We start from the raw sequence: 22994 nt of genomic DNA on the forward strand, positions 1-22994 counted from the left end.
TTCATCAGTTGATGGACATTTGGGCTCTTTCCATGATTTGGCTATTGTGAATAGTGCTGCTATAAACATTGGGGTGCATGTGCCCCTTTGAATCTGCAATCCTGTATCCTTTGGATAAATATCTAGTAGTGCAATTGCTGGGTCATATGGTAGTTCTATTTGTAATTTTTTGAGGAACCTCCATACTGTTTTCCAGAGTGGCTGCACCAGCTTGCATTCCCACCAACAATGCAAAAGAGATCCTCTTTCTCTGCATCCTCACCAACACCTGTTGTTGCCTGAGTTGTTAATGTGAGCCATTCTGACAGGTGTGAGGTGGTATCTCATTGTGGTTTTGATTTGTATTTCCCTGATGATGGGTGATGTTGAACATTTTTTCATGCGTCTGTTAGCCATCTGGTGTCTTCTTTGGAAAAGTGTCTATTCATGTCTTTTGCCCATTTCTTCACTGGGTTATTTGTTTTTTGGGTGTTGAGTTTGATAAATTCTTTGTAGATTTTGGACACTAACCCTTTATCTGATAATGTCTTTTGCAAATATCTTCTCCCATTCCGTCTGTTGCCTTTTAGTTTTGCTGATTGTTTCCTTCGCTGTGCAGAGGCTTTTTATCTTAATGAGGGCCCAATAGCTCATTTTTGCTTTTGGTTCCCTTGCCTATGGAGACATGTCAAGTAAGAAGTTGCTGCGGCCGAGGTCAAAGAGGTCTTTGCCTGCTTTCGCCTCTAGGGTTTTGATAGTTTCCTATCTTATGTTTAGTCTTTCATCCATTTTGAGTTTATTTTTGTGTATGGTGTAAAAAAGTGGTCCAAGTTCATTGTTCTGCACGTTGCTGTCTTTTTCCCCAACACCATTTGCTGAAGAGACTGTCTTTTTTCCATTGGATATTCTTTCCTGCTTTGTCAAAGATTAGTTGGCCATACGTTTGTGGGTCCATTTCTGGGTTCTCTGTTCTGTTCCATTGATCTAGGTGTCTGTTTTTGTGCCAGGACCATACTGTCTTGATGATTACAGCTTTGTAATACAGCTTGAAGTCCTGAATTGTGATGCCTCCAGCTTTGATTTTCTTCTTCAGGATTGTTTTGGCTATTCAGAGTCTTTCTGGCTCCATACAAATTTTAGGGTTGTTTACTCTAGCTCTGTGAAGGATGTTGGTGTTATTGTGATAGGGTTTGCATTGCATATGCTTTGAATTGTATTGACATTTTAACAATATTTGTTGTTACAATCCACGAGCATGGAATGTTTTTCCGTGAATTCTTCAATTTCTTTTGTAAGCTTTCTATAGTTTTCAGTATATCCTCAACAAGATACTAGCCAACCGGATCCAAAAATACATTGAAAGAATTATTCACCATGATCAAGTGGGATTTATTCCTGGGCTGCAAGGGTGGTTCAATATCTGCAAATCAATCAATATGATACATCACATTAGTAAAAGAGAAGATAAGAACCATATGATCCTCTCTATAGATACAGAGAAAGCATTTGACAAAACACAGCATCCTTTCTTGATAAAACACCCTCAAGAAAGTAGGGATAGAAGGATCATACCTCAAGATTATTAAAGGCCATATATGAAAGACTCACAGCTAATGTCATGCTCGATGGCAAAAAACTGAGAGCTTTCCGCCTAAGATCAGGAACACGACAAGGGGGTCCACTCTCCCCAGTATTGTTCAACATAGTGTTGGAAGCCCTAGCTTCAGCAGTCAGACAACACAAAGAAATAAAATGTATCCAAATCAGCAAGGAGTACTCTATGGGGAAAACCCAAAGACTCCACCACAACACTGCTAGAACTGACACATGAATTTGCAAAGTCACAGGATATAAATCAGTGCACAAAAATCTGTTGCATTTCTAGACACCAATAAGGAAGCAGCAGAAAGAGAAATCAAGGAACTGATCCCCTTTACAATTGCACCAAAACCCATAAAATACCTAGGAATAAACCTGAGCAAAGAGATGAAAAATGTATACCCTGAAAACTATAGAAACCTTTTGATACGTTTTTATTAACTAAAGCTCTTTTTTTCCCTTAGGGTTTACTCTGTGTGCTGTGCATTCTGTGGTGCCCTCACATTGCAATTTTCCAGGATTTTTTTTTTTCATTCCCTAAAGCTTTTTTTTTTTAAATAAAATTTTTTAATGTTTATTTATTATTGAGAGACAGAGAGACACAGAGAGTGAACAGGGGACGGGTAGAGAGAGGGGAGACACAGAATCTGAAATAGGCTCCAGGCTCTGAGCTGTCAGCACAGAGCCCGACGCGGGGCTCGAACTCACGGACCGCGAGATCATGACCTGAGCCGAAGTCGGACACTTAACCGACTGAGCCACCCAGCCGCCCCTGAAAGCTTTTAAATTTTTTTTCAACGTTTTTTATTTATTTTTGAGACAGAGAGAGACATAGCATGAATGGGGGAGGGGCAGAGAGAGAGGGAGACACAGAATCGGAAACAGGCTCCAGGCTCCGAGCCATCAGCCCAGAGCCTGACGCGGGGCTCGAACTCACAGACCGTGAGATCGTGACCTGGCTGAAGTCGGACGCTTAACCGACTGCGCCACCCAGGCGCCCCTCCCTGAAAGCTTTTAAATAGCATCTCATTCTTGTTTCATGCATGCATGTTTTCTTACATCTCCCAGAATATCATTGACTTTATTAGTTTTGTTTTCTCTTTGCACAATCTCTATTTCCTCAAAAATTTTCTTTTTTGTTTATTTTATTTTTTTGAAATCTTTTTAACATTTATTTATTTATTTATTTTCGAAAGAGAGACAGAGCACAAGCAGGGGAGGGGCAGAGAGAGGAGGGAGACACAGAATCCGAAGCAGGCTCCAGGCTCTGAGCTGTCAGCACAGAGCCCAACGTGGGGCTCGAACCCATGAACCAGGAGATGGTGGCCTGAGCCAAAATCAATCGCTCAACCAACTGAGCCACTCAGGCGCCCCTTTGTTTCCTTTAGTTTCCGTCATCCCTAGTAGAGGAAATCCCCAGGGGTCCGATAATCCTTAGTTGTAAATCTGGTTAGAAGCTCTCGGCAGGGGCATGGGGGGGGGGTGTCTTTTCAACTGCGAGCTTCATGATGGGGTCACCCGGCCAAGGGTGCTTTGCGGGAAACCATGCAGAGGAGACGAAGGTTGGGGGCTCATCATGGAATACGGTACAGACACTCCCTGGCTTCCAGTGGTTTGACTTACAATTTTTTGCCTTAACGATGATGCAAACGTGATGTGCATTCGGTAGAAGCTGTACGTTGAATGTGGAATTTGGATCTTTTTCCCAGACTCCCTGACAGGCAGTATGAGACTCTGTCCTGATCCTGGCCACCAGCAGTGAGCCGCCGCTCCCAGACAGCCGCACGATCACGAGGGTAAACGACCCGTACAGGCATTCTGTACCCATTCAGCCCTTCTGTTTTTCACTTTCAGTACGGTATTCAGTTAATTATGTGAGATATTCAACACTTTATTAAATAGGCTTTGTAGGGGCTCCTGGGTGGCTCAGTTGGGTAAGCGTCCAACTTCGGCTCAGGTCATGATCTCGCGGTTCGTGGGTTCGAGCCCCGCGTCGGGCTCTGTGCTGACAGCTCGGAGCCCGGAGCCTGCTTCGGATTCTGTGCCTCCCTCTCTCCCTCTGCCCCTCCCTCCCTCTGTGTGTCTCTCTCCTTCAAAAATAAATAACATCAGAAAAAATATTTTTTTTTTATTTTTTTTTTAAATTTTTTTTTTTTCAACGTTTTTTATTTATTTTTGGGACAGAGAGAGACAGAGCATGAACGGGGGAGGGGCAGAGAGAGAGGGAGACACAGAATCGGAAACAGGCTCCAGGCTCCGAGCCATCAGCCCAGAGCCTGACGCGGGGCTCGAACTCACGGACCGCGAGATCGTGACCTGGCTGAAGTCGGACGCTTAACCGACTGCGCCACCCAGGCGCCCCAGAAAAAATATTTTTTGAGAAAATAGGCTTTGTGTTCGATTATTTTGCCCAACTGTGAGCTAATGTAAGTGTTTTGAGCACGTTTAAGGTAGGCCAGGCTCAGCTATAATGTTTATTGGGTTAGATGTTTTAAATGCATTTTTGACTTATGGTATTTTCAACTTACGTTGCGTTTTTTGGGGTGTAACCCCACTGTAAGTCCAGGAAGATCTGTCTTATTGACTACAGTCCCCCTGTTGTACGTTACATCCCTGTGACTGATTTTATGTAGGGGCTTGCTTCCCAGACAGATTTCTACCCATTTCGCGCTGGAGTCCAGGATTCGGCTTTCTCCCACCTCCAAGGACCCCTGCCTTTCCCATTTTCCTAGTCTTTGTGTTCACACTTTTAAAAAATCCCTTGACTGGGGCACCCGGTTGGCTCAGTCGGTTAAGCATCTGACTTTGGCTCAGGTCATGATCTCACGGTTTGAGTTTGAGCCCCCCTTCTCTCTCCCTCTCTCTCCCCCTGTCTCCCCCTCTCTCTACCCCTCATGGGACTCTCCCTCTCTCTCTGTCTGTCCCTCGCTCACTTGTGCCCTCTCTCTCTCTCAAAAAATTAATGAAAAGAAAAAAATCTCTTTACTGGCTATTTTGGGGGGAAACAGGGAAATTCAATGATCAGTCAGTGTCTGGGTGTTTGACCTGCCTGCTGCCTTTGCGTGAAATCACCCGTGACTTTTCTCACCTCATGGCTCCTTCCTCATCTACCTGCGTCGGGGCCCCACAGCCTTCCGTTGTAAGGATCGGCCATTGGGCATCGAACCCCTCCTATACTACAGATCGTTTGGGCTCTTTTCTGTCTTCTGCTCATTGGAAGCTACAAATGAATAACAGTATCATTTCCCCCAGGTGACTTTAACCTGCCAAGATCGATCTTCTAATTGGTGGAACGATCCAGAACCATGGAGAAAGTCCTGTTGCCGTGCAGTCTCCTCCCACTCTCTGCTTTGCTCACTCCTCTCTAGCCTGCTGGCCTTGTCCTTCCCACCTCCAGGCCTTTGCACTCACGGTACCCTCCACCTGGAATGCTTTCCCCCTACCGGCCGCGCTTTACCCACTGCTGGCTCCTTCCCGTTCTTTATTTTTATCATTTTTTAATTGTTTAAAGTTTATTTATTTATTTTGAAAGAGAGAGCACACAGGGGAAGGGCAGAGAGAGAGAGAATCCCAAGCAGTCTTCGCGACGTCAGCGCAGAGCCTGACACGGGGCTAGAACCCACGAACCGTGAGATCATGCCCTGAGCCAAAACCAAGAGGCCCAACTGAATGAGTCATCCAGGCGCCCCTCCTTCCCATTCTTTAAAATGTAGCACAAATGTCGTCGCTTCCTTAAAGTGTTCTCTCCCCCCCCCCCCCCCCCCCCCCCCCCTTCCTGTGGATAAAGCTTTTGATCACATCATCCTGTTTCCTTTTTAGGAAACTTAGCATAAAACTATCATTGGATTGGGGCACTTGGGAGGCTCAGTTGGTTGAGTGTCCACTCTTGATTTCCGCTCCGGTCATAATCTCACGGTTCGTGAGTTTGAGCCCCGCGTCGGGCTCTGTGCTGACAGCGCGAAGTCCGCTTGGGATCCTGTCTCTCTGCCCCTCCCCCCTGCTCTCTCTCAAAAATAAATAACAAAACAGTAAAAACAAACTATCATCGGTTTTCTTCGCTTTTTCCTCGGTTATTAGTTCCCTTCCCCTCCTTAGATTGTAAACCCCATTTGGACAGTGATCACGCCTACTTTAGTCACCTGGGTGTCCCTGTCCCTGTCGTGATGTCCAGCATGTGGTGGTGCTCCGTGGAGGTATGGTGCACGAGTGGATCAGCCCCTCCAGGGAGCTAAACTCTCGAAGGAGGTTTTTGGCTGCGAGTAGCGCGAATCTCAACTAGGAGTGGCATTGGCAGTAAAGAACAGTTACAACCACATGTAACGTGGAGTTTTGACACGAGATGGCTTGAGGTTGGTCAGTTCCCCGTGCAGCATGTTGTCATTGACCCGGGTTCCTTCGGTCTTTATGCTCTGCCATACTTGCTGCAAAGGCTTGGCATCTCCAGCCGGGTACCCTCATACTCTCATGCTGCCTGCTGTGGTTCCAGCCATCACATGCCAGTGACAGCTTCTCTGGGTAGAGGAAAGGGAACATGGGACTGCCATGTCCCATGGTGCAGGGATTGTGGGAAAGGGGCTGATGTGTTGCAGGGAGGTGTATGGGCTGGGCAGTGTTGGAGTTCAAGGAGCCAAGGGGGTCAGCAGACAGAGCCAGATTTCAAGGGCTTTGAACACTGAGCAGAGGAGTATCCTGCGCAAAGACCCTGCAAAGACCCTTTTTCCACATGTTCTGGGGGCCAGGAATTGGGTCTATCTTTTGAGGACCACCATTCACCCCATTATGCAGGGAGTGGGGCCTGGCCCAGAGCAGACCCAGGAAACCACGAAGAGCTGACTAGGGCACGGGTCCCGTTGTGTGCTGGTGGGGGCCAGGCCGGGCTGGTGAGATGGTCAGATTCTGGCCACTGTCATTTGTTCCATCCATCCCCAAGGACCTCCTGGGAGCCACACCCCATCTGGGCTTGGGGGGACACCATGTTCACTGTGACCTGCTGTGAACGTGCCAGATACTTCTCCCGTCCTCTGGAGCCCACAGCCTAGTGAGGGAAAAGAATAACCGAGAAGGAAATGATGAAACATCAGACAGTGACCAGAAGGATCGAACACGTAGGGGCGAGGCGGGGATAGCGAGGGACTCCTTGAACCAGGGTGGTTAGGGCACCGCGCACAAGTGGGCAGATGAGAGGGGCCAGTCTTGCCATGACCTGGGGAAAGGAAGAGCACTTAGGTAGAAGAATATTTACAAAGCCCAGAGGCAGGCTCTCTCTGGGCAGAGTAACAATGGATCCCTTCTGGTTCAGCCCTTCTTCTTGGTTGGGCACTTAACACACTTCACACCCAATAGGCTGAGAATTGCTGCTCTGGGCCCCACTTCCTGCTTGTAAATAAGGCAGGGGCAGGACTGGCACTTTGTTGAGCTGGATGGAGAACACCTTGGAGGTTGTTGGATTCAGTCTCCTGATATTCCAAGTAAGGAAACTGAGGCCTGCAGAGAGGGCAGCGTCTGCCCAGGCCCCACTGGTAGGCGGTGGAACAGGATTTGAACTAAGGCCATGAACTCCAGGCCGCTTTTTCCTCCCTCTGGGCTGCGCTTCTGAGGGCTCCAGGTATCGCACGACTTGTGACCAGGTCACTCCAGTCTCTGCCTCTGTCTCCCCATGTCTCCTCCCCTGTGTTTGTGTGTTCTCTCTTAAAAAGACACCTGGGGGCGCCTGGGTGGCTCAGTTGGTTGAGCATCCAACTCTTGGTTTCGGCTCAGGTCCCGATCTCACAGTTTCATGGGTTTGAGCCCCACGTCGGGCTCTGTGCTGACAGTATGGAGCCTGCTTGGGATTCTCCCTCCCTCTGTCCCTCCCCTGCTCGCGCTGTCTCTGTCTCTCTCAAAATAAATAAACTTTATTATTTATTTATTTATTAAAATAAAAAAAAATATTTATTTGCTTTTAGAGGGAGAGAGAGAGGGTGCGAGAGAGCGTGAGTAGGGGAGGGGCAGAGAGAGAGGAAGACACCGGAGCCGAAGCAGGCTCCAGGCTCGAAGCTGGAGCCACGGGGCTTGAACCCACAAACTGCAAGAACCAAGGGGTGCCTGGGTGGCTCAGTCGGTTGAGCGTCCGGCTTCAGCTCAGGTCACGATCTCGGGCTCTGTGCTGATAGCTCAGAGCCTAGCGCCTGCGTGGGATCCTGTTTCTCCCTCTCCCTCTCTCTCTGCCCCTCCCCCACTCACGCTCTGTCTCTGCCTCTCTCAAAAAGTAAATAAACATTAAAAAAAATTGTTTTTAGGCATTAAAAAAAAAGACACCTGTCATTGGATTTAGGTCCCACTGGGGAACCAGGATGACCTCATCTCAGACTTCCCTTAATTACATCTGCAAACACCCTACTTCCAAAGAAGGTCACGGTCTGAGGTTTCCGGTGGACACGAATTTTGGGGGATGCTCTTCAAACAAGTACAGTTGTGCGCAGGCAAGAGAGGCGGGGCTGCATTTGAGTCCGCCCACAGGATATATCAGCATCGTCCTTACGTTCCAGGTCCTGTGCTTCGTCCCGGAACCGTATCCCTGGACACAACAGACAGACAAACTGGGTGCTCGCTCTCGTAGAAATTAACAAAAAGTTCAGGAAATCGGTAAAGGAAGATGGCGGGTTTAGATTGTGATGACCGCTCCGAAGGAGTGAAACAGGGCCTGGGAGTGTATCAGTTACCCGTCAGTTCCATGGCTGTGTAACAAATTACCCCAGAACCTAGAGGCTTAAGACAATGATCAGTATCTTTGCCTGTGACTTCTGTGGGTCAGGAATTCAGATGTCGCCAAGATGTCACCATCTTATCTGCTCTGCTGTGTCTGGAGCCTCAGGTGGAAGATTCAGGATCCGGGGCCAGAATTACCCAAAGCTCTGTTCACTCAGACATGTTGTTAGAACCCCTATACGTGGCCTCTCCATGTGGTCTTGGCTTCCTTTCCTTACAACTCAGCGCTGGGTTCCGAGGTCCAGCGTCCAGAAAGAGTGTGAGAACATCTGCGTGCCTGGAGGAGAGGTGCTGTCTCTGAGCCCCAGTCTCGGAAATCACACAGCATGACTATTGCCCCATTCTCTTCATTAGAAGCGAGTCCCTGAGTCTGCCCACTCCTGAGGGGTGGGGAAAATAGGACCTGACCTGCCTTTTGAAGGGACGACTGTCAAAGAATTTGCAAGAGTGTTTTCAAACAGCTATATAGTGATCCACGCTGGGCAGGGCTGGGGAGACCTCTCCAGGCAGGGGACATTGGAGCTGAGAGGTAAAGGATGTGTAGGAACCCTGATGGGGGTGGGGGTGGGGGTGGGGGTGGGGGCTCTGGGGCAGAATGTTTCAACAGTGGGAACCGCACGGGCAAAGGTCCTGGAGAATGTTCCCATCTCCCCACAAGATGACTCCTGCCCCTTTGCCATCAGTATCCTTGGCCACCCCAGCCCCCGTCCCCTTCCTCCACCGATCGGACTTCTCACACCTGATCCTGATCAGCTTCGCCTGTGCAAAGTAGGTGCTCAGGTCTGGGGCCCTGAAGAAATCTGGGCCTCTGCACTGGTCGCCAGGGAGGGGCGGGATGCTGGGCTCCAGGGTCAGGGGCTTGAAAGCAGTCCTTCAACCTCTGTTTACTGAGCACCTACTATGCGCCAGGCTCCTGATCAGATGCAGGTGTCGCTTCCCCTGGTTACCTCCCCTGGTGACGTGGTGGCCATCCTCCTCGAGTGCCGGCCTGAGTTCGCGGGGCTGTGGCTGGGCCTGGCCAAGGCGGGCGTGGAAGCCGCACTGCTCGATGTTAACCTGCGGCGGGAACAGGGGCTTCGATGAGCAGGGCTCTCCAATTAGGGGTGTTCATCTACATGGAGGCCGTCGTCACCCTGAGAGTAACAGGGTGGGCACCCAGAGGGAACCGGTTGGGGAGCAGCCTCCTCACTGCTGTCCCTATGCCTGCGCCTCTTCTCAGTGTGGCCTTGCCCTGAGACCGTGCTCACGTGTGGCGGCCTCTCCTCTCACCGAAGATCTTGCCAGGCTCAGGCTGGCTGCTCTCGTGGGCGGTGGGGTTCAGGCCCGGCCCGGGAGCTCCAGACGCCTCTCTCTCCCTCCAAGACTGTCCTGTGGGATTGCTTGTGGCAGGCTCACTGCGCTCCAGGAGAATGGGGCCTTGATCTGTCCTGGTCCAGGCAGGGGGCATAGCCCATGCAAAGGCCCTGGGGTGGGAGCATGCCAGGTGGTGTCTTCAGGAAAACAGCAAGAAGGGCCCTGTGGCTGGAGTGAGTGAGCAAGGGGTAGGAAAAGGAGAAGGAGCGGAAGGAAGATGGAGGGGGAGAAGGGTTAGATCTGGGTTACCGCTGGGTCTGTCTCGCCCATCGTGGACCTGGCACCCAATAGGTGCTCATCATTTGGGAGGTGAGTGGAAGAATCTGCCTCTGTGTTGGCCGCTACCTCGAGTTCCAGGTTGGGAGACACGAACACAGTCCGGCCTCTGTGTATGGACCTAGTACGTACCGGGCATGCGGCCGGTGCAGATGTGACTTCCCCGGGGGGGGCTCATGACCCGGGGGTGGGGGGAACAGACCCATGACCGAGTGGCTCCTCACAGGGGCTTTGGTGGGGGAGCACAGAGGATGGGGAGGTTTCCCAAGGTGAACAAGAAAGCATTCCCTGAGCCCAGCCTGTGTCTGCCCCAGCCTGGCCCCGTTTGGGGGACTCTACACTTTGATGGGGGAGCAGTGGGCGCAGTGCAGGGGCCGAGCCCCGGAAGGCTTCCCGGAGGAGATGACGAGGACCCCAGGCTCGGGTGGGTGGGGCATGAGGAGTCCAGGCTGCAGGTGCTCGTGGGGACTGCAGGAGGCTCCGGACGTCCCAGGAGAGAGAAACAAGGACGGTCTGCGGTACTTGGTCAACAGCCCTTCTCACGCTCTCAGTCCCCCGAGAGACCCAGCAACCAAAGCGTCCTTATCGAAGCCTCGCCGTCCTCGGAGGTGCAGGGACCTTTCCCTCTGCTTTCTCCAGATGGAGACTGAGGCTTGGAGAGGTCTCCTGGAGGCCGGGCGGGGCACCCGGTGACGCCTCTCCTCCCTTCCCCCTCCCAGCGGCCTCTCTGTGCTGATGCGCGTGCGCCTGGAGCTGCGGCGGCACCAGCGTGCCCGCCACACCATCCCACGGATCTTCCAGGTGGTGGCACAGAGGCAGCCTGATCGCCTGGCGCTGGTGGACGCGGGCAGCGGCGTGTGCTGGACCTTTGCGCAGCTGGACGCCTACTCCAATGCCGTGGCCAACCTCTTCTGCCGGCTGGGCTTCACTCCAGGTGACGTGGTGGCCATCCTCCTGGAGGGCCGGCCCGAGTTCGTGGGGCTGTGGCTGGGCCTGGCCAAGGCGGGCGTGGAAGCCGCGCTGCTCAATGTGAACCTGCGGCGGGAGCCCCTGGCCTTCTGCCTGGGCACCTCGGGTGCCAAGGCCCTCATCTTCGGAGGGGAGCTGGCAGCAGGTGAGGCCGGGCGCAGCTGGCATCTTGGGGGGGGGGGGGGGGCGGGGGCCTTCGGGGGGGCGGGGAGCGGCGAGATGGCGTGTACATCCCAGGCCGCCCTTGACCGTGACGTCTGTTCTGGGCTGCAGCGGTGGCCGAGGTGAGCGGACAGCTGGGGAAGAGTCTGCTCAAGTTCTGCTCTGGAGAACTGGGGCCTGAGGGCATCCTGCCGGACGCCCGACTCCTGGACCCATTGCTGAAGGAGGCCTCCACCGCCCCCCTGGCACAGCCCCCTGACAAGGGAATGGATGGTGAGGCTAGCACGGGACACCCGCCTTCCGCTGCCAGTGCCCCCCGCCCCCCACCCCCTCCTCCTCAGACCCCAACACATGCGTCTCCTGCAGATCGACTCTTCTACATCTACACGTCGGGGACCACGGGGCTGCCCAAGGCCGCCATTGTAGTGCACAGCAGGTGAGGGGGGCCCGTGGGCATCACCCCAGCTTTGGAGGGTGACTCCCGGTCGCCTCTACGGCCGACCCCTTCCCTCCGCTCTTGTTGGGATCTTGGGGACATTTCTGTCTTCACCCCCGGGGAAGACGCACGGCCCATCTCAGGACACTGCCGCTCCGTCCGCGGGAGGGTCTCAAATCCTAAACCAGACCCCCCCCCCCCCCCCCCCCCCCCTGCTGTGAGCTGGGCTGGCTCTGCCTGGGTCCCTGCTGTGTCCCCTCCCCCGCCACAGATTCCCCCCCACTCCCATACCTTGGAGGACATAAGCCCCAGCCCCTGCACTCCCTGCCCCCACCCCCCGCAGGTACTACCGCATCGCAGCCTTCGGCCACTACGCCTACAGCATGCAGGTGGCAGACGTGCTCTATGACTGCCTGCCCCTGTACCACACGGCAGGTACTGTGGACAGGCCGGGCGGGGGCGGGGCCGGGACTGGGGACCCCTCACCGAGCCCGCCCTCTGCAGGCAACATCATGGGCGTGGGGCAGTGTCTCCTCTACGGGCTAACGGTGGTCCTCCGCAAGAAGTTCTCAGCCAGCCGCTTCTGGGATGACTGCGTCAAGTACAACTGCACGGTCAGGCCCCGCCCCTCCCGCACGCTGCCCCGCCCTCCACCTGCAGGTCCTCCGCTGTAGGGCAGCCACTCCCCCGACCCCCTGTTCTCCAGGGCCCCGGAGGGGGACAGGAAGGTGGCACGTGCTTCTTGGGCACGTGCTCCGTGTCAGCCCCAGGCTAACCTTACTTCGACATGGAAACTTCATGGAATCTTAGGACTGCTTGAGAGTGGGCAGAGGCATCGCAGAGGCCATTTTGCAGGTGGGGAAATTGAGGCGTGTAACGCATCTGGAATTGGGGCCAGGCTGCCTGAGTTTAACGCGCCGCCCTGGGCCCCAGCAGCCTTCCCTGCTGGTGGCTGCAGGAAATGAGGCCTGTGGGTGCAGTCACCGCCCTGCTCTGGTTAAGGCCACAAGGTGTGGGGTTCAGGTGGGGTGAGAACGTCCACAGTCCTGTAGAAAATGAGGGGGGGGGCGCTAGGACCCGGTCCTTCCTCTCTTCTCCCCTCCACGGTGAGAGGAAACCAGGCTGCGGATTTCAGTGTCCTGATGAGGATAGAAATACAGGTGCTATCACCTGCCTCCAGGAAGAAGGGGTGAGGAGAAGAGAGAATGGGATGTGTCCAGGGACTGGCAAGTTGGCAGGTGCCCACCTCACCTTGGATGGGTGGGGCCCAGAGAGGTTAGGCCAACTGCCCAGGTCACACAGCTAGGCAGGGTGGGGGCTCTGGGTTGGCATCTTGGGGGTCTTTGGGGGGGCAATGACTGATTTGCTCTCCTTTTGAGGATTTTCCGTTTTTCCTTGCGGGCGGCCCTTGAGGAACGTTGTTAAACCAAGTCTTGAAGTGCAAGCGGGTCTGTTTGATCCACTTGATTATTGAGAGTTGTGAATACAGATCACCCCCCACCGCTTTCTGAAAGTTCGAGTGACAGTGCTTTGCTTTGGGGAAAGACCTACATCAGTACCTGATTTCACTAACCAAAGGAAATCCGAGGAGGATTTTCTCTTTTGCACCTGTCACTGGCCCCAGGGGCCTTCAAACACCCCATCCTGCCCTCTCTAGCCCCACCCACATCCCTCCTTCGGCATCATTGTGAAACAACCCCCAGAGAGCAATGTGTTTCCTACATAGATGTTTCTGGAAAACCTCTGAAAGATGAGGACTGTTTTGCTTTTGAGGCAAAATTCGTTTTTTTTTTAATTTTTTTTTTAACATTTATTCATTTTTGAGACAGAGACAGACAGAGCATGAACGGGGGAAGGTCAGAGAGAGAGGGAGACACAGAATCGGAAACAGGCTCCAGGCTCTGAGCTGTCAGCACAGAGCCCGATGCGGGGCTCGAACTCACGGACCGCGAGATCCTGACCTGAGCCGAAGTCGGATGTCCAACTGACAGAGCCACCCAGGCGCCCCGAAATAAACCATTTTTAAAGCGGACAGTTAGTGACCCTTAGTACATTCACCATGTTGTGTAACCATCACCTCTAATTCCAGAACATTTCCATCATGCCTGAAGGAAAACCCGGTATCAGCAGTCACTCCCCAGCCCTGTTCCCCCACCCCCGTGCCTGGGGTACCCACTAATTTGCTCTCTATCTTTATGGATTTGCCTGTCCTGGACCTTTCTTGTAAATGGGATCAGATACTGTGTGGCTTTTTGTGTCTGGTGAGGGCTGTTTCTAAGACAAAAGGCGTGAAAGCAGGGTCTCGAAGAGATATTTGCACACAAAGGTTCACAGCAGCGCAATTTACAACGGCTGAAACATGGAAGCCAATGGGGCCGCCGGAGGGGGTGGGGACCCAGCATCTAGTGGGGACAGAGTCTCAATTCTCCAAGACGAAAGGAGTTCCGGTGGATGGTGATGGCTGGCTCCCAGTGTGAATGTACTTAATACTACCGAGCTGTGCACTTAAAAGTCCTTCAGATGGTCAATTTTAGGTATACGTGAATGCAACAAGAAAAGAAAAAAAAAACCTGTAAGCTCAGCACTGCCATCACAGCCAAAAAGTGACAGTGACCCCCGCAGTGTCATCAGGAATCTGGGCAGCGGCTCAATCCCCAGGGACTCGCCTTGTCAAAAAGGTGGTCTTTCCCCTGTTTCTAGAATTCGGACAAAATCCGTTTTTAGAGGAGACGCACACGTTTCGACCGTCGATGTGTCTCATGGGAATCCTTTCATCTGTAGGAACCTCTTGTTTCTCTTTTTTTCCCCATCTTGTGTGTATTTACTGAAGAAAGGAAGTTGCTTGTCCTGTAGTATGTTCCCGATCTGGAGACAGTGTCTCTTAACGTGTTCCTCTGTCCCTGGCATTTCCTGTCCATTGGGAGTTGTTGGGTCTAGCACAGTGTCTCTCCACCATGATGCTTGGGATATTTGGGGCTGGATCAGTCTCTGCTCTGGGGGCCATCCTGTGCACTGCAGGATATTGACAGGCATTCCTGACCTGACATCACTAGAGGCCAAGAGCATCCCACGCACCCCCACCCCCCACCAGTCGTGACCGTTCAAAATGCATCCAGATGTTGCCAAGTGTTCTGGGGGGACAGAACTGCCTGTGGTTGAGAACCCCTGGTCTAGATATTTGATCAGCTTCAAGTTCAACTCTTTTGGCAAGGATTCCTTGTCGGTGGTGCTGTGCCCTCCCACTGGGAGGCCCGTGGTGTCAGGTGGTCCCCCTCTTTGTCCTTGACATGCTGTGCTGCATCGGGCATCATTCACTGTCTCTGGACCCTTGGTAGTCTGTTTCTAAGAAGGGGAATTTCTGTGTCTAAAAGAAGGTACGTGCTAAACACTGAGGGGCTCTTTAAGGAACAGAGGACGGAATCCTCAGAGGTCAAGTTTAACAAGGACATTGGCAAAACCAGTGCATGCATTTGGGTTCGGAAATCCCATCCCTTGGCTGTTGGACAGGGAAACTGCTTGGCTGCTGTTTACTTGCAGCGGTGGCCCCAGGCCCAAACAACAGTCCATCCGTCCTCAGGGGAGGCAGCGGGCTGTCATTTAGAGCCCCACTTTTGGGGCTCCTGGGTGGCTCAGTTGGTTAAGCATTCGATTTCGGCTCGGGTCGTGATCTCCCTGTTCGTGGGTTCGAGCCCCACGTCGGGCTCTGCACTGACAGCTCGGAGCCTGGAGCCTGCTTCGGATTCTGTGTCTCCCTCTGTCTCTGCCCCTCCCCTGCTCATGCTCTGTCTCTGTCTCTCTCTCTCTCTCAAAAATAAATAAACATTAGAACCCCACTTTCTTCCCTGTGTAGCAACAGACGGGCAGGGGACAGGTGACTCCACCCCTCCTCATCCCTGGGGGGGGGGGGGCTGAATGTGTGATGCCTGTGTCTCTCCCTGTCTCCCTGCCCACTGGGGTGAGTGCACCTAGTGTACAAGGTCACCCTGACGCGGGGGAATTGTAGCAGGGTCCCTGGTCGATGATCTGCTCCCAGCCTCTATCTAGGTGCCACCGTGCAGGCTGGAGGTGTTGGCATAGGCCATCTGATGTCTGCTTCTCTGAGCTGACCTGAGTTGTCTTCTCTTCAGCCCTGGGTCTGTCCCGGGGTCCAGGCAGAGGTAAACATCAGCTGTTTGCTCTCAGCGTGACACAGACTCAGGGCCATGGTTGGTGGGGAGGGGGGGGGACAGTGTCATTGTCTCCCTCCGCTGCCTCAATCGTGGCTGGGTTGTCCCTCCCCTGGCCTGAAGAGGACAGCTGAGAGCTGGACAGCTTCAGGCACCACCTGATCCAGGAGGTGCTCTGTCTCTGTCCATTTCTTGTTTTTCTCCTTCCTAGGTGTGCAGCTCCCTTCTTAGCCCTGTTTCTTCTGGCAGGTTTTCAGCAGCTCAGGTAGCGACAGTCTGGGGCTGATTCTCATTGGCCTAATTCTGGTCATGTGCTCACCCTTGAACCAGTTACTAGCTGGGGACGGACTGGGCTGGTTGGCCCCGCTGTGTCTTAGGTTGGCGTGGGCTGGGCCCCCCGCAAAAGCACTGACCTGAGCCTAGGGACCGAGGGAGAGAACTCCCCACCTTCAGGCTCTGCCCTTGCCCCATCCTGGGCTTGCCTCGTGTCCAGCAGCTGATGATCTTGGACAGGCTGTTTCCCTCTGTGAATCTCATGCCTTCCTGTCCCGCGTGGAGTGTTGGGAGAATTAAACGGATGAGCTCTGTGTTTGGCGGTAGAATACTCAGCACATGTGTTTATTCATCAGGGATTCAACAAGCACTGTGCAGGGAATGCCTGCCTCTCCGCGGCAGTGATATTTGGCCCAAACCCTGGGGACCCAGATGCATCCCTGGGGAAGGATTTTCGCTCCAGGCAGCGGGCATAGCATGTGCAAAGGCCCTGAGGAGCCCTGTGTGGCACAGGGTGTTGGTGTGAAAGGGAAGGAGGGAGGCAGTGGGGGGGGGGGGAGGGCGAAGGGAATTGACCACTGGCAGAAATTTGGACTTGATCCTGTTGGTGAGGGGACGCTGTGAACACTTTGGAGCTGTCATGATCAACTTGGCGCTTCATCCTGAGCGTGTAACTGTTTCATTCACACTCCAGCCGCGATGCCCAGATTCAAATCAAGGACTATCACTTATCAGCTTTGGTCCGGTTACTTACTGTCTGTGACCCCTAGTAAAATTGGTGGTGGTGGTGGTGATCGGGGGTAATCCTTAGGAAGCCAAACCTCAGATAAGGACTTGAAGGCACCTGGGGTATCTGGGAGATGACTCCCCCCCCCCCCCGGGGGTGGAGCCTTGAGACAGGGAGGGAAGGAGCCCTGTGGAGGTGGGGGGGGGGGCGCTGAGGTTCGGGTCAGAGAGGCAGCGTGGGGATGGACGGAGCGCGGAGGGGCATGGGGGACGCTGACCGCATCCTCTCGGCCCCTGCCCCTGGCGTGGATGCGGGCGAGGGGCAGGCGTACACGGCCTGGGCTGTTTTGTTACAATCGCCCTTAAGAGCGCTTTGTCCCTAGCGCCCAGGTTGGAGGGGTGGCTCGGGGGCTGGGGCCCGGCGTGGCCGCCCAACCCTCGCTTCCCCCCCTCTCCCGCCCCCAGGTGGTCCAGTACATCGGGGAGATCTGCCGCTACCTGCTGAAGCAGCCGGTGCGCGAGGCCGAGGGGCGGCACCGCGTGCGCCTGGCCGTGGGCAACGGGCTGCGGCCCGCCATCTGGGAGGAGTTCACCGAGCGCTTCGGCGTGCGCCAGATCGGCGAGTTCTATGGAGCGACCGAGTGTAACTGCAGCATTGCCAACGTGGACGGGAAGGTGGGCGGCGGTGGGGCGGCGCGGGGCAGGCTCTGACCTTCCGGGATCGCTGCTACCTCTGCCTCCCGGCCCCGCGTTCTCCCAGAGCAGCCTGATCTGCTGGGAGGGCCCGGCCAGGTGGCACAGGGCAGGGGAAGGGGGCGGGGGGCGCCTGGGACTGCCAGGGCGCGCGGCGGGTCCCTCTTCCGGCATGCACAGTTAGTGGCTTGACCTGAATTCAAGTCCTCGGTGAGGCCACGTGTACCTTGGGCAAAGGGCTCAGCCTTTTCTGTTTGCACCTGTGGAGGTGGGGGGGGGGACAGTGGGACTCTGGGGGATCCAGGGGCCAGGGTTGGGGTGCCCATCCCCTCCTACTGGGTAAGGCACTCAGACTCCTTGGGCCTTGGCTTCCTCCTCTGTACATGGGGACGACAGCCCATTGGGCCTGTTCTAATCACCCGACGTAATCACGAGCTCAGCGCCGCACCCCCAGGTTGCAAGCTCTCTGCAATTGCTTTTATGATTCGCAATTAATGTTTCCATCCTGCCTTAGCAGGACCCTGCTGCCTTATCAAACTCCTCCCATCCTAAGCCAGGCACAGCTAACGAGAATAACAATAAAGCAAGCACCACAATAAAGCAAGCACCGGAGGGGCAGTGATTTGTTTCCTGTCTGTCTCTGTTTTGGGTCCTCAGGACCTGAGAACAAGGCACTGCCCCCACCGTGCATGTCTGTTGAAGACACTCTGGCTGCATTAACACAGGTTGCTGTGTTGGGTACGTAACAGACGTACCCAACAGCACACAGCAGCACAGACCCATTAGACAGGGATTTGTGCTCACTGGACTGAGCCAGGCAAGGTGGCATGCAGCGGGGAGCGGGCAGAAGCTCTGCCAGTGTCCCCACGTGGCTCCGGGGTTACCCCAGGCATTCACTTCCTGCCAGCATAGAGGGTTTTAGGGACCAGGAAGTGGTGACCAGTCAGCAGGTTTCCTCACGAGATGATGGCCAAAGGAGGCCGGGGAGATGGGAGGAGGGGCATGAGTCCTGGGAAGGCGGCACTGCCCTTAATACCCCCTTTTTCGGATCGCCCAAGGCCACAGAGTTCAGGGACGCGGGGTGCTAATTCCAGGCCCTGGGGCAGGAGAGGCAAGACGTCAGTGGGGAGGACACCATACCCCACGGGGGCTCCTCACCGACGTGGCTCGCCCCATCCCAGGTCGGCTCCTGTGGCTTTAACAGCCGTATCTTGCCCCACGTGTACCCCATCCGGCTGGTGAAGGTCAACGAGGACACCATGGAGCTACTGCGGGATGCCCAGGGCCTCTGCATCCCGTGTCAGGCCGGTGAGCCAGGCCCTGCCCAGTCCCCTGGGGAACCGGGGCCCCCGCCCCCTGCCCACCCAGCGCAGCCTGAGGGTGGCCTCCTCTCCAGGGGAGCCTGGCCTCCTCGTGGGCCAGATCAACCAGCAGGACCCGCTGCGTCGCTTCGATGGCTACATCAGCGAGAGTGCCACCAGCAAGAAGATCGCCCACAGTGTCTTCCGCAAGGGCGACAGTGCCTACCTCTCAGGTGCGAAGGTCCTGGGGGCTGGCCGTGGGGACGGCGGGCCACCATCTTACCTCTCCTCCTCCCCTCTCCCAGGTGACGTGCTGGTGATGGATGAGCTGGGCTACATGTACTTCCGGGACCGCGGCGGGGACACCTTCCGCTGGCGTGGGGAGAATGTCTCCACTACTGAGGTGGAGGGCGTGCTCAGCCGCCTGCTGGGCCAGACAGATGTGGCTGTGTACGGGGTGGCTGTGCCAGGCAAGCTGGGTTTGTGGGGGTGGTCCTAGGGTATGGCAGCCCCAGAGGCGCCCAACCTGCATGAGCTTGGAGGTACAGGTGCTCTTGGGCAGTGCTCAGCTCGGATAACTGCACATAGCAACCTGCGTCGGGGCACTGGAGCTGGAGTTACCCCTCCTGGATGCTAACCCCTCGGTTTCCTTATCCAGTACATGGGATCATGAAAGTGACTGTCTCAGAGTTGCAGCAAGTACAGCAAAAGCTCAATAATAATAATGATTGCTGCTTCAGCAAGTGTTATCTCAGATGGAAGGGACTAGAGATCAGAGACCAGGGGCCTCTGTCTGAGGGTGTATTCAGTCCTGCGGCGGCACAAAAGGTGGGGTGTTCTCAGTGAAACCTCTATCTCCAGGAGTAGAGGGCAAAGCAGGCATGGCGGCCATCGCGGACCCCCACGGCCAGCTGAGCCCCAATGTGCTGTACCAAGAGCTGCAGAAGGTGCTGGCACCCTATGCCCGGCCCATCTTCCTACGCCTCCTGCCCCAAGTGGACACTACAGGTGCGGCCTCTCGCCTCTCCGTCTGTCCGTCCATCTGTCTTTTGGTTCAACGACCATTTGCTTATTTGTCCTGGTTCAGATCGTTGTGCCAAGTCTGACACGATGGTTCGTGGCCAGCAGGCACGGTGGGCTCATGCAGGGCCTTTCTCTTGTTTCATTAGCATCGTTACTTATTTCCATTCCTCGATCCTACCCCCACTAGGCATTCTGCAGTGTTTGGGGCATTTCTTCCATTTCCTGCATTTTTTCTGGTGACTAGGAACTTTGAGCAAATCATCTTGTTATCTGGGAGATTTCCTGCTTCTGTAAATTGCCTGTTTGTATCTTTTGCCCATCTTTGTATAGCCTTGCTGTCTTTTTCTTTTCGATTTGTGAGAGTTTCTCCTAATAGTCCAGATGTTAATTCCGTAGCAGTTTCGGACATCAGAAGTCTTCTATTTGGGAGTCGAACCGTTAACCTTATTTATGGGGCTTTTGTTGAAAAGAAGCCCTTAATTTTGATACAAACTTACCCCCCCCCTTTTTTTAATGTTATGGTTTATGCTTTTGAAGTTATATTTAGAACAAGACACCTTCTCAACTCTAAAGCATACAGGTATCCCTCGTCCATTTTTTCCTACTAGCCCGAACCCTTAGCTTTATCTTTTTTTTTTTTAATGCTTATTTACTTAAAAAAAAAAAAACATTTTTTTAATGTTTGTTCATTTTTGAGAGACAGAGACAGAGCATGAGCAGGGAAGGGGCAGAGAGAGGGAGACAGACACAGAATCTGAAGCAGGCTCCAGGCTCCGAGCCATCAGCACAGAGCCCGACGTGGGGCTCAAACTCACCAACTGTGAGATCATGACTTGAGCCGAAGTCACATGCTCAACTGACTGAGCTACCCAGGTGCCCCAATGTTTATTTACTTTTGAGAGAGAGAGAGAGAGACACAGAGAGAGCAAGGAAGGGGCACAAGGAGAGGGGGACAGAGGATCTAAAGAGCACTCTGTGCTGACAGTAGAGAGGCCGATATAGGGCTTGAACCCATGAACCTCAAGAGCATGAGCTGAGCCAAAGTCAGATGCTTAACCAACTGAGCCACCCAGGTGCTCCTAGGCTTATCTTTCATGAAACCTTCCTTTACTTGTTCACTGTAGGGAGTGCAAACTCTTTCTTAAAGGACCAGATAGTAAGTATTTTCAGTTTTGGGGCCATGCAGTCTCTGTCCCATACACCTCTGGTTCTGTGGTATAAAAGCTGTCCTAGACAATGTGTAAATGGGTAGGCATAGCTTCATGCCAATAAAACTATTTACAAAACAGATGATAGGCCAAATTTGGCCGTCGGCTACAGGCTGCTGCCCCCTGACCTACCGTGTGACAGACTCAGCCCTGCTTTGGTCTCGGGGCTGTACATGTGACCAGGCAGGGAGTACACAGAGTATGCGGCTGTGATGGGGGTAGTCAGGGAGGCCTCCCTGGAGGAGGGGGCATGAAGTCAGGATCTGAAGGGCAAAGGAGAATCAGGCAGACAAAATGAGGAAGAATGTTTCCAGCCGAGGGGATGGTCTATGCAGAAGCCTTGAGGTGTAGGAGAGGATGGTGAGTTGGGGGTCCCTGGAACCCCCTTGCTGAGTATCCCCATCCTCACCCCTACAGGCACCTTCAAGATCCAGAAGACTCGGCTGCAGCATGAGGGCTTTGACCCACGCCAGACCTCGGACCGGCTCTTCTTCCTGGACCTGAAGCAGGGCCACTACCTGCCCCTCGACCAGAGTGTCTACACTCGCATCTGCTCGGGTGCCTTTGCCCTCTGACGCTCCTCCTCCGCCCACTAGAGACTCCCAGCCCGGCCCTGCCAGTGAGGCTGGGGGGCTGGCCCAGCTATGCCAGGTGGGGCCACCCTGGTGTTCAGCAGCCAGAGTAGCCCAGGAAGAGCCCATGGCTCTGCTACCCTCTCTCTCCTCTCTCCTCCTCGGGGCTGTCTCCTGCCTGAGTTCCCGTGCCTGTGTCTCTGTGCGTCTCTCTCCTCCCTGCTTCTCAGCCTCCCCGCTGTCCCGTATGCCCACACCTCTTCCCTCTTTCTTTTCCCCTGCTCTCTCCTGAGATCTGCGGGCATGCAGGGCGCAGCTGTCCTCCCTGCTGGGTCATGGACCCAGAGTGGAGCTTCTCAGCCTCCCGAGTCTCAGCTGTGCCTTAAGGAGCGAGAGTCCGCGCCTCCCCAGGCTGCTGGGCCCCAGGGCGTCACAGGCCAGTCTGAGCTCCAGACAGACCCTCTATGACCCTTCCCGAGCAGAGGATCCACGTGGTTTGCCCCGCCCACCCGGGTGCCGGCGGGGGGCGGGGGGGGGGGGTCATTGTCAAGGGACCTCCAGGCCAGCTAGAAATCTCTCCCAGGCTGGGCCAGTTGCCTTTTGCACTTAACCATCTTTGGTGGGCCTCCCTCCTGTCCCCTGTCTGCCCTTCCTGATGCCCGGAAGCTTCCAGAATTGACTGTGACCCCTTAGACATTGCCCCTGCCCAGATGTCTCCTTTTAGGTGCCTCCACGGAGCTCTTGCTAGAGGAGCCTTGAAGACTGCGCTGGGTGGCTGTTCGGCTCCCCATCCAGACACTCACCCTGGCAAAGGACTCTAGGGGGTCCCCATCTGATGCCGCTGCTGGTGGGACCCACAGGAGTGGCAGCGGTGGTGGAGGGGGAGGTCTCCCGCCTGGGGGTGGTGTCTGAGATGGACTTCGGGGCCTTGGAAGTTCCAGCCCATTGAATATCCCCACTGGCTTTGTTGGTGACAGTTCAGACCTCGTGTTGGTGGTCGGCCTCATTGGTGGCTCATCCCGGACTCATCCCGGACTCCTGGCCACTCAGACTGTCCGTCCCGCCCCCCAATTCTGCAGTAGCATCCAGCCCCTCAAACACTGGGGCCAGTGCTGTTGCGCATGGGCCTTTCCAAGCACCAAGGTTTTGTTTCCTAGTTGAATTGAAGAAATAAACCTGCAGAGTGTCCAGTGCCTGAATCCCAGTTATTTACTGTCTGTCCCCGTGTGGCACAGAACGCTTTCTGAGTTTCACAAGGCAGGACTTCCGCTGGGGAACTCATGTTCACCAGGCAAGAGCCAGACACATGGCTTTTTCTTGCTGTCCCCTGTTGCCTGTAAGCCCATCGGCACGGCCTCTGGGGCCTCGGGTTAGCGTTCTCACTGCCTCCCTGCAGCCTCTGGGGCCTCACGAAGCCCTGCGCCGGCCCCAGTCCCAGAGGAGGTGCCTGTAGGTTCTGGCGGGTGCCCAGCGTGGCCGTAGCTCTGAGTGAGAGCTTCAGAGGTGGCTGT

At 54.6% G+C, this 22994-nt stretch overlaps 1 protein-coding gene across 4 annotated transcripts in view; it reads left to right on the forward strand.

Moving 5' to 3' along the window:
* The window catches only part of SLC27A1 (solute carrier family 27 member 1), a 32880-nt gene extending 10204 nt beyond the window's left edge, over positions 1 to 22676 (forward strand). For 2 of the 4 annotated variants that reach the window (XM_049640201.1, XM_049640198.1), the window contains 10 exons: positions 10674 to 11068; positions 11197 to 11358; positions 11452 to 11521; positions 11865 to 11956; positions 12026 to 12135; positions 17152 to 17361; positions 18561 to 18687; positions 18776 to 19150; positions 19542 to 19688; positions 21329 to 22676. In XM_049640201.1, coding sequence (XP_049496158.1) covers positions 10674 to 11068; positions 11197 to 11358; positions 11452 to 11521; positions 11865 to 11956; positions 12026 to 12135; positions 17152 to 17361; positions 18561 to 18687; positions 18776 to 19150; positions 19542 to 19688; positions 21329 to 21486 — 1846 coding nt within the window. In that variant the 3' untranslated portion in view covers positions 21487 to 22676. The remainder of the gene's footprint in view (positions 1 to 10673; positions 11069 to 11196; positions 11359 to 11451; positions 11522 to 11864; positions 11957 to 12025; positions 12136 to 17151; positions 17362 to 18560; positions 18688 to 18775; positions 19151 to 19541; positions 19689 to 21328) is intronic. The other 2 variants (XM_049640199.1, XM_049640200.1) reach the window with 2 other exon arrangements.
* The last annotated feature ends 318 nt before the right edge of the window (positions 22677 to 22994 follow it).

This window comes from Panthera uncia, chromosome A2 (assembly GCF_023721935.1).
Source record: "Panthera uncia isolate 11264 chromosome A2, Puncia_PCG_1.0, whole genome shotgun sequence".
NCBI lineage: Eukaryota > Metazoa > Chordata > Mammalia > Carnivora > Felidae > Panthera > Panthera uncia.